Below are 10,239 nucleotides of genomic sequence, written 5' to 3' on the forward strand. Positions count from 1 at the left end.
GAGAGGGGGCCTTTGGCTAAGAGGGGAACGTGACAACGGTAGCGGAAACTACGATACCCATAAGTCTGCGGGGCGCGGCCGCGACTGAGCCAATGAAGCCTTGAGAGAGCGACGCCTGCATGCGTGCGCGCCGAGGGGCGGGACTTCCGGCGTTCCCGTTCTGCGTCAGTTGGTTGCTCTTGGGTTCGGAGATTCAAGGCTTCCAAGGCGTTTGGCGGTTGCGGAGGTGACGGGGCGGGAGAACGAGGGGAGCGGCGTCGTCCCCGCCGCAGAGGCCGCTACGAGGCTCTCCCGTTTCCGCCCGGTCGCCCGCCGCTCCCCGCCCTGCTCTTCCCGCCGGTCGTTGGCGGAGGCCGCGCCGATGAAGCCGGCTCAGGTGGGTGCTGCGACCCCCGGGCCCCCAGCCGCCTGCCCCGAGCGCTGCAGCCGGATGGAGGGGCGCCCGTGCAGCTCCCCGCAGCCGGGCCGGCAGGGCGGGAGCAGAGGGCGCCCTGGCGTGCGGTCCCAGCTCCGTCGGTGCGGTGGGGCGTGGCGGGGGAGGGCCCGGCAGGTGCTCCTGAGTCGGGGCCGGGGTGCGGGGGAAGGCGAGCCTCTCGCGGGTGCGGGGAGCGGAGGGCGAGGCGGAGTGCCGCCTGCAGTGGTGGCGTGGGCAGCCCGGTCAGCTGAAGGTCGGAAGGGGCGGGGTTGGGAGAGGGCCCTGCGCAGAGTCACAAGTTTAAGGCAGGGGAGCGCAGGATGGGGACCGGCGCGGAGACAGCGGAGGACACACTGTAGCCCCCCGCCCCCGGGGGCAGTTCTGATGGCGGCTGGGCCAGGACGGCGGCGGCGGCGGCGGGAGATGCGATGAGATCCCGCGTGGAGTCCACAACGGAACCCACGGGGTTTCGGGCCACATCATACACACCTGTGAGCAGAGCTAGCGAGGGAAGGGCCATATCCAGGCTTCTTGGCTTGAACATCTAAAGGGTGGAGGCGGGGGATCGAGCCCAGGGAGCAGGAGGCAGAAGATCCTGAGTTTGGTTTTGGACGCGCGGATGCTGGGATACCGTGGATGGAGATACTCATGAGTACTTGCAGGTAACGGTCGGGAGAACAGGCGGGGTTGTCCTGTCAAGGGTGCAGAGGGCGTGCACTGCGGCAGAGCAGGGCCTGAAGGCAAGATCAAGGAGCGAGGCCTATTCTAGATGGTGAGGGAGGCAGAGGCTGAGTTGGTGGGCAGGGCGTGGGAGGCGGTTGTCCGCATCCCTGACGTTTCCGTTGAAAAAAGAGCGGGTGTGCTGTAGGAGAGGTCTGTCCCTGTGTCTTTAAGAAGGGAGGTGTTGGGTTGAGGAACTTCCCTCGGGTGGAGCTGGTGTTATGTGGTGGTGTTGACTGTCTGCTTGCGGCTCAGCTGACCCTCAGGACCACTCCCAGTGGGACAAAGGAAAGGTCAGCCAGGCTGATGGAGCCTCAGGGTCCCAGACAGGGGACTGCTTCCTCACCTCTCAGGGCAAGACGGATGAGCTGCTGTCCAGTCAAGGGCCTCCAACAAGCTCCCTGAGGGTTATGTAACAGGCAGGTCTTGTTGCTGTATGGACTATTTGAGCTTGTCTGTCTGCTCAGCCTTTTCCTACAACTCGTTACCTTAAAAACGTGTAAGAAAATGCATTGATTTAAGTACTCATTAATCAATGTTCTTTTAAATATGTACGTAGAGGTAGACAGAAACAAACCTATTCTGCAAGTTAAATTTATACAAACACTTCATAATTGATTTGATATTAAGTTACCTGTTGTTTACAGTGTAAAGTTTTATGTATGATATCTTCTGAAATCTTAGAAAGTGGTAAAAATGAAGACCTCAGATTCCAAAACCCTAGTACTTCATTTGCACTGAAAATGTATACAGAAGTGTTGATCCTCTGGACAGGAACAGTCGTCACCCGCCTGATAAGAAGCAGCTGTTTTCTGGAGGAGCTGGACTTGAGCCACCAGGCTGAGATCACTCTGCTCCAGGGCAGGGCAGGGCAGGGCAGGAGGAGTGGTGGTCCAGCTCAGTTCATGACATCCTTCCATGGTTACTCATTTCTCATGATCTCCCTCCTCCCATAGGATCCAGCAGTGGTGGCAGAAATGCTTATGGACCCTGTGCAGGTGAGGGGGGGGGGTCCCTCCTTTCAGCCATCCTTGTTGTCACCGATATATGTACCCTCAGAGAGAGGTACTGTCCTGAAGCTTCTCTTACCCTTCTCACTCTCTTAAGTCTGAGGACCATGTGCTTTCCCCGAGCCCAGGATCATGTATTTAGATTACATGCAGGGCAGTTCCCGTTTCTAACCAGTGATGTAAGATGCGGCACTCAACCCTGGCCGCAGGATTCAGAATGTTCACACACTTGGAGGTGAGACTTAGCTGGGATGTTCAGGAAACCGCAGGTCTCTTTTATAGCTGGTGTGAATGGGGAGCCAGGTTGGGCTTGGCTAGGGGTGCACAGGTGTCAGACCTTGAGTGACAGCTGGGGCTCTGGACCTCTAATCTGTGGTTGCTGGGAGGTAGGGAAGGTTTGAAACAGAAGAGGAAGGTGTGTCGGAGATTTTAACAAATTCCCTTTGGCTGCAGAGGGGAAGACAGACGGGCGGGGTGGGGGTTGTAAGTGAAATGCTGCGGCAGTCCAGGTGAGCATTGTGGCGGCGGCTGCCCAGGACCTGTGGCCGTGCATGTAGAGGAGCTGTTGGTTTCTGAATGTGTGTTAAACAGTGCTGCTCATATTTTGGGATGTGGAGACTCGGGGAGATGAGGAAGCAGGCCAGCAGGAAGAGTCAGGGATGCCCCCAGCTTTGGCCTTGTTAGGAAGGATGGATGCTTGAACTAAAACGGAGGAAGTCAGTGGTATGAGGAATTTGCAGGGGGAACATGAAGAGTCAGTTTCTGTCTGTCACAGAAATCCCAGAGATTCCAAGGAGAGGTGTCCAGTAGGTGCTTTATTTTTTTTTTAAGATTATATTTATTTGAGAGAGAGTGAGCATGTGGAGGGGGTAGGGAGAAGCTGACTCTGCACCGAGCAGGGACCCCAACACGGGGCTCCATCCTAGGACCCTGGGATCATATCCTGAGCTGAAGGCAGATGCTTAACTGAATGAATCCCCCTGGTGCCCCTCAAGTAGGCACCTGAACACAGAGTCCTGGAGTTCGGGGGATAGAGTCAAGCTGGGGACAACCACAGCACGGTGGCTGGGGTGTGGGCTGGGTGGAAGCTGTGGGTCAGATTGAGGAGGCAGTATCTGTAGGTTATGGGGGTGATGCCATTTGAAGAGCATGAGTGAGAATGAGGGGCCTGAGTACTGGGGTTTTTTGTTTGTTTTTAAAAGATTGATTGGGGGCACCTGAGTGGCTTAGTGGGCTAAAGCCTCTGCCTTCAGCTCAGGTCATGATCTCAGGGTCCTGGGATCGAGCCCCGCATCGGGCTCTCTGCTCAGCGGGGAGTCTGCTTCCCCCTCTCTCTCTGCCTGCCTCTCTGCATACTTGTGATCTCTCTGTCGAATAAATAAATAAAATCTTAAAAAAAAAAAAAGATTGATTGATTGATTTGAGAGAGAGAGTGCCTGAGTGCAGGGAGGGGCAGAGGGAGAGAGAGAATCCCAGACCGACTCCCTACTGAGTGCAGAGCCCAGCGAGGGCCTCCATCCCATGACCCATGAGATCATGACCTGAGCTGAAACCCAAGAGTCAGATGCTTAACTGACTGAGCCACGCAGCCGCCGTGTCTTCATTGGGCACCTGGGTGGTTGGGGGGGGCATCACAAAGCTGAGGAAGCTGAGTGTGTGTGTGTGTGTGTGTGTGTGTGCGCAAGAGAGAGAGAGGGACACGGGGAGAGAGAAAGAGACAGTGGGTATAGGAGTGAGAAAGTCTTCTGAGACCGGACTGCACCTGCACAGATGTTGTGGGGGAAGCCGGCCAGCCTGACACGGTGCTGGACCTCATGTGGAGTGGGCCTGGGGAGGTGCGGGTGCCTGGCCTTCAGATGAGGAGAAGGGAAGGTTCTGACTGCTTAGGGGACAGCTGGTGTGATACAGAAGTGGGGAAGGGCCGAGAGTGTGTGATGTCCTCACACGGGCAGGTGGCTGGTGGTGATGCCGGAAGCCAGGCCTGATAGGGAGACGTTCAAACCAGGCTTGGGGCTGGACCTGGTGCTGGGGGCCTTGGGGACTTCCGGTGTTCAGGGGCGGGGCCAGGGCTGAATCAGATCCGGGATGTATTTGCCTATTAGGTCGTGAAGGAGATGCCAATGGTGTGGGCCAGGGGTGTCTGGAGTTGTCACTGTGGAGGAGTCAGGGTTGTGTAGAGGGGCTGAGTCCAACGACCAACATGCAGGTGAGGCAGAATGTGAGTGGTTGGCTCGGGGTGCTCAAGGGAGAGGGACAAGTCCAAGTTTGACTTGAGCGTCTGAGTCTCATCTCTCAGATAAGACCGGGGGGACCCCAGGGCAACTGGCTGTCAGGCCCATGACCTAGATGATGTTCTCCTGCCCCTTCACTCCTCATGTCTTACACCACCTTCTGGACTCACTGGTCAGTGGGAATGAGGCGAGAGCAGGCACCAGTGTAACTCTTCCGCACTGGGAAGTCAGGGAGGAGGATGGTGGGGGGCATGTGTGTGGGAAGGACATAAGGGCCTGGCGAGAGAAGTGTATCCCATACTTGCACCGACGGGAGTTTAATTTATGGAGGTGGGTGAGTGATGACATGGAGAGACCAATGATACTGAAAGGAGGTTCTTACTCTGTTTCTCAGGGGGGTGGGAGCACATCGGGTACAGGGCCACGTGGCCAAGCGCCCGGCTTGGTGAGGAGGCATATATGCCAGCAGAAGGACGCCTAAGGCCAGAGCCTTTATTGAGCTTTCTGGGAGAAATGCCGGAAGACTGGGGTGAGCAGCTTGGTGACGACTATTTTCTGTAATTTCCCTGTATGTGGGGTGGAAGGGGCATCCCTGGCTGTCTGGTACCCATCCTGCTTGATTTCGGGCAAGGCAAGTGTGGCTTGGTGTACGAGTTCAGTGTGGGCTACGAGTTGCAAGGGAGATGGAGAAGCACATCTGGCTGTTCGTTTAGCGCGTGATTAGCGGATGGCGAATACTAACTAGAGAATGCACAAGGCACAGGTCACACAGGAAGCTGCTTGTGAACCAGATGTTCCAACTTCAGCAGTGCCGTGTGGTCTTGGAGGACGTGGCCATCTGTTTCTCCCAGGAAGAGTGGGGCCTCCTTGACGAAGCTCAGCGATTTCTGTACCACGCCGTGATGCTGGAGACCTGCGCGCTTCTGTCCTCCGTGGGTAAGGCCTGCACCACCCCCGCTACGTCCCGGACTGGGCTCTGCTCTTCCGCTTTGGTGGAGGGGCAGCTCTGCCTTTCCACAACGAGACTGTGGGTACTTCTTGCTGTCGCGGTTTCCCGGCATCTGTGTCACTGGTGCCAGACCTGGGCCGTGCGCCCTGCACCCACTCTCCCGATGCAGTCCCATCCCTGCTGCTTGGAGCACTTGCAAGATCGGGCTCAGAAGTCAGAGATGTTCAAGTTTGTCTCGGATATCCCTCAGACCGCCCTTGTCCCTGGTTGGGTCACCTTGTCTAGATGCATGGAACTATGATGCTCCAGGCTTTCCCCCTTCCTCTTGCTGACATTTCTTGGGTCCTCCCTGTGCCAGAAATTTCAGGCACCAACCTAATTACTAATTTGGGGGCACACTGGGTTGTTTCTATAGCCTCTCCTGTGAAGTTCTTGTAATTTTAAGATGTTGGATATCCTGTGTTGGGTTGCTCGGGGTGCACGCTGGCCTTGCCTTTTCCTTTCTTTCATCTAGGACTGGCCTGTCTCAGGTGTCACATCAGTAGTACCTACCATGTGGACATTACTGTGTCAGTGGCAAGAGACACTCAAAAGTGTGTGGCCCTGGTGTGAGGGAGCAGTGGAAGGGTGTGTCAGAGTTGGGGACCTGTCCTTTGCTCACCACTGATTGATGCCAAGGTCAGGGGCCACATCTCATTTCCCCCTTTCGTTCTCCACTTTCGTGTCTGAATTCGAATCTTCCTTCCAGCACAATCCCAACACCTGCAGGCCTTGGCCCCTGACTGTGTCACTGCTCCCTGGGTGGGGCTCGCCGACGTCTGAGCTCTACTGAGGATATGGTGTGGTCCACACATACCCTTAAGTAGTTCTGGAGTTGCAGTGTGTCCGTGTGGTTCGTTATTTCTAGGTCTGTTTAGTTTTCTGCACCAGGCTCACCGGTCACCAGCAGCTATGGCCCTTTGCACAGCAGAGACTCGAAAACCCCATCTCCTCCCTCCCCGGCACCTGCTCTGTCTTGAGTGTTTGTGCGCCACCACCCGCCACCAGTGCATATGTTGCAACCTCATTCCCGGTGTGATGGTGCTGGGAGATGGCGCCTTCGAGGCGTGCTTAGGTCATGAAGGCAGAGCTCCCACAAATGGGGTTAGTGCTCTTGTAAAGGAGACTCCACAGAGCCCTGTAGCCCCTTCTGCTGGGTGAGGACATGGTGAGAAGTTGGCAGCCTGGAAGAGAGCCCTCATCTGACCGTGCTGGCACCCTGATCTCGGAATTCCAGCCTCCAGGACTGCGAGAAATAAATTTCTGCCGTTTTTAAGCCTCCCAGTCTGTGGGATTTTGTTGTGTCAACCCAGATGGACTAAGACAGGACCCTCCCTCGTGTCCTTCCCCAGAGTCAGGGCTCTCCCATCACGGGGGCTTGCCAGGCTGAGCTCTGCACCAGAGGCCTTCATTTCCCTGTCTCGAGCCCCCCTCGCCCATCAGCGGTCCCGTGGCCTCGTCCGTGGGTGTGTCTGACACATATTCCCCATGGGGCCGCCACCTCTCACCAAAGTCAGGGGGCAATTTACCAGCATTTCTCTGCTTACAGGTTGCTGGCACGGAGCCCAGGACGAGGAGTCCCCTTCAGAGCAAGGTGATTCTGTAGGAGAGTCACAGGTCAGGACTTTAAAACCAGGCCCACCCACCCAGAAGTCCCAGCCCTGGGAGATGTGTGGCCCACTCTGGAAAGACCTTTTGCGCTTGGCTGAGCATGATGGAATGAACCCTGACCAAGAGCTATCTGTTCGTGGGGCAGACCTGCACCGGCACCAAAAGGAGCAGATTGAAGACAGATTTTCCAGAAGGGATGAGGGGAGTCCTTCCTTTCCAGTGAATGACAGCGTTCGCGTGGCAGAGAGTAGCTTCACATGCAGCAAAGGCAGGGAGGACTTCCCAGCCAGCACGGGCCTTCTCCAGCACCTGGCCCCTCACCATGCACTGAAACCAGACAGGGACACTGAGCATGGGGAGACCTTTGAAGCTGGACAAAATGATTACAAGTGCACTCAGTGTGGGAAAGCCTTCAGCCAAAAACAGGTCCTTGCTGAGCACCAGAAAATCCACACTGGAGTAAGACCTTACGAATGCGGCAAATGTGGGATGGCCTTCGTTAGAAAATTTCACCTTGTTCAGCACCAGAAAATTCACACTGGAGAAAGGCCTTTTAAGTGCAATGAATGTGGGAAATTCTTTAGGTACAACTCCACGCTCGTTAGTCACCAGAGAGTTCACAATGGATTAAGCCCTTACGAGTGTAGCAAATGTGGGGAGTTCTTTAAGTACAATGCCAACTTCATGAAACATCAGAGAATCCACGACGGAGAAAGGCCTTACGAATGCAGAGAATGTGGGAAATTCTTCAGGTACAACTATCGGTTGATACGACACGAGAGAGTTCATACTGGAGAAAGGCCTTATGAATGCAGCGAATGTGGGAAATTTTTCAGGTACAGCTCCACATTCATTAGACACCAGAGAGTTCACACTGCAGAAAAGCCTTATGAGTGCAGTGAATGTGGAAAATTCTTTAGGTACAATTCCACACTCATTAAACATCAGAGAGTTCACACTGGAGAAAGGCCTTATGAGTGCAGCGAGTGTGGGAAGTTCTTTAGGTACACCTCCACACTCATTAGACATCAGAGAGTTCACACTGGTGAAAGGCCCTATGAGTGCAGCTTATGTGGCGAATTCTTTAGGTACAAGTCCAAGCTCATTAAGCATTGGCAGAGTCACACTGGAGAGAGGCCTTATGAGTGCAGCGAATGCGGGAAATCCTTTAGGTATCACTGCAGACTCATTAGACATAAGAGAGTTCACACCGGAGAAAGGCCTTATGAGTGCAGTGTCTGCGGGAAATTCTTCCGGTATAACTCCAACCTTATTAAACATTGGAGAAATCACACTGGAGAGAGGCCTTACGAGTGCAGCGAATGTGGGAAAGCCTTTAGCCACAAGCATATACTTGTTGAGCATCAGAAAATCCACACTGGGGAAAGGCCCTATGAGTGCAGCAAATGTCAGAAGGCCTTCATTAGAAAGTCCCACCTCGTTCATCACCAGAAAATCCACAGTGAAAACAGGTCTGTGAGCACCATAAATATGGGGAAATCTTGAGATACAACTTGAAGCCACTGACCAGAGAATTCCATTGGCAAAGAAACTCAGGAGTGCAGAGAAGAGGGTGAAGCTTTAGGCACTGCTCTAAACTCAGTACCCAGAGGAGCACCTTACAAGGACAGCGGATGTGCAGCATGGTTTTGGTACAGCTCGCCACTCATTAGGCATCAAGAGGTCACGGGAGGAAGGCCTTCTGAGGGCCATCAGTGCGCAGCCTTAGCACAACTCCAGCCTCATTACACATCAGAGAATTCACGATGGAAAAAGACCCTATTTGTGCAGCAGATAGAGGCCTTTGTTCATCTCAAACTCCAACCTTTTTCTGCACCAAGAAGTTCACACCGCGCCAGAGAGCATTGCAGAGGGGGAAAGACTTCAGCCAAATAACCTGCTCTGACCTGTCCCTGGGACCTGCTGAAAGACACTTCTTCATTTCACATTTATGTTGGGGCAAAGTGCATGTAGCAGTTTACCCTGTCTTTGAGTCGCACAGTTTAGTAGTTTCAAAAATTCACATATTTATGCAACTAATTTCCAGAATTCCCTTCATCTGGCAAAACTGAAGCTGTACCCATGGAACAGCTCCTCCTGCCCCCTCCTGACCACCCCCGGAAGCTGTAGTTTTACACCCGGTCTTTGTGAACTTGACCACTCCGATACCATATGTGAGTGGAATCAGACAGTATCGGTCTTTTTGAGACTGGCTTGTTTTTCTTAGCTGGATTTCTCCATTTATCCAGCATTTCCTTCTGTTTTGAGAAGGGATCAGAGTTGACAAACCTAAGATACAGGAAAGGGTGTTGATGGAGTCAGTACAGCTTTGCCAGATGTTATATTATTTCCAGAGGAAGAGGAGAACCAGATTTTATATGGAATCTTTATTTCTAAACAGCTTTACAGAGGTATTGACATAAACTACGTTTATTAAAAGTGCAAACTATATTTTCATATATGTGTGCACAGTGGGAGCATCACTGGAGTCACGATGACTAATCCATAGGCCCTGTAGTTTCCATTAGCCCCCTTCCTATTCTCTCTCTCCCAGCCCTACCCACTTGCCAGCCCTGGATGGGACTTTAGTTTGCATTTGCTAGAATTTTATATAAAGGGAATCCAACAGTTAACTCCTGAATAGCTGTTTTCACTAAGTGCATATATGTATTTTTAGTATTATCCATGTTGTGTGTGCAAAAGCGTGGCATTCAATAACAAGCAAGGCTCTGTGGCACATCTTAGAGCCGCATTGTCTATAACAACAAAGGTGGTAATCACTGAGTGAAAGAGTTGTTTAGAATGGGAGAGTGAGGGGCGCCTGCAGGGCTCAGTCATTCAGTGCTTGCCTTCTGATCAGGTCATGATCCCAGGGTCCTGGGATCGAGCCTTACATCAGTCTCCCTGCTCAGCGGGAAGCCTGCTTCTCCCTCTCCCACTCGCCCTGCTTGTATTCCCTCTCTCGCTGTGTCTTTTTCTGTCAAATAAATAAATAAATCTTTTAAAAAAATGAATGGGAAAATGAAGTTTAAAGTAAATTTAAGTTCAGTTTCATATGAATTCATTTTCAAAAGTTTTTGAACCATCTGAACCACCTTTCTAGAAAGTTCTTGTTTGGCTTTTTTTCTACTGGTGTTTTTAAGCTATGTCTTTGTATCATAAAAATTCTTAGGGTATTTAAAAAAAATTTGTTATTGTATAGAACACACATAAAGTTTATCATCTTGTTATTGCTAAGTGTTCACTTCTGTGGCATATCAGGTT

At 52.8% G+C, this 10,239-nt stretch overlaps 1 protein-coding gene across 1 annotated transcript; it reads left to right on the forward strand.

Annotated features, from left to right (window-relative positions):
• The first annotated feature begins 317 nt into the window (after positions 1-317).
• On the forward strand, positions 318-9,119 carry LOC116861150 (zinc finger protein 548-like). Its single transcript, XM_032847658.1, has 4 exons — positions 318-376; positions 2,092-2,133; positions 5,183-5,312; positions 6,914-9,119. Exons 1-4 carry the CDS (start codon positions 362-364, stop codon positions 8,479-8,481), a joined length of 1,755 nt encoding a protein of 584 aa, XP_032703549.1. The 5' UTR covers positions 318-361; the 3' UTR covers positions 8,482-9,119.
• Positions 9,120-10,239: the final 1,120 nt, after the last annotated feature.

This window comes from Lontra canadensis, unplaced genomic scaffold (assembly GCF_010015895.1).
Source record: "Lontra canadensis isolate GAN:19392208 unplaced genomic scaffold, GSC_riverotter_1.0 scaffold191, whole genome shotgun sequence".
NCBI lineage: Eukaryota > Metazoa > Chordata > Mammalia > Carnivora > Mustelidae > Lontra > Lontra canadensis.

Excerpts from the sequence above, each read along its gene's own strand:
- LOC116861150 (XM_032847658.1), top strand. Across the intron at positions 2,134-5,182 it reads TGCTTATGGACCCTGTGCAG|CAGTGCCGTGTGGTCTTGGA; the intron begins GTGAGGGGGGGG and ends TTCCAACTTCAG. Across the intron at positions 5,313-6,913 it reads CGCGCTTCTGTCCTCCGTGG|GTTGCTGGCACGGAGCCCAG; the intron begins GTAAGGCCTGCA and ends CTCTGCTTACAG.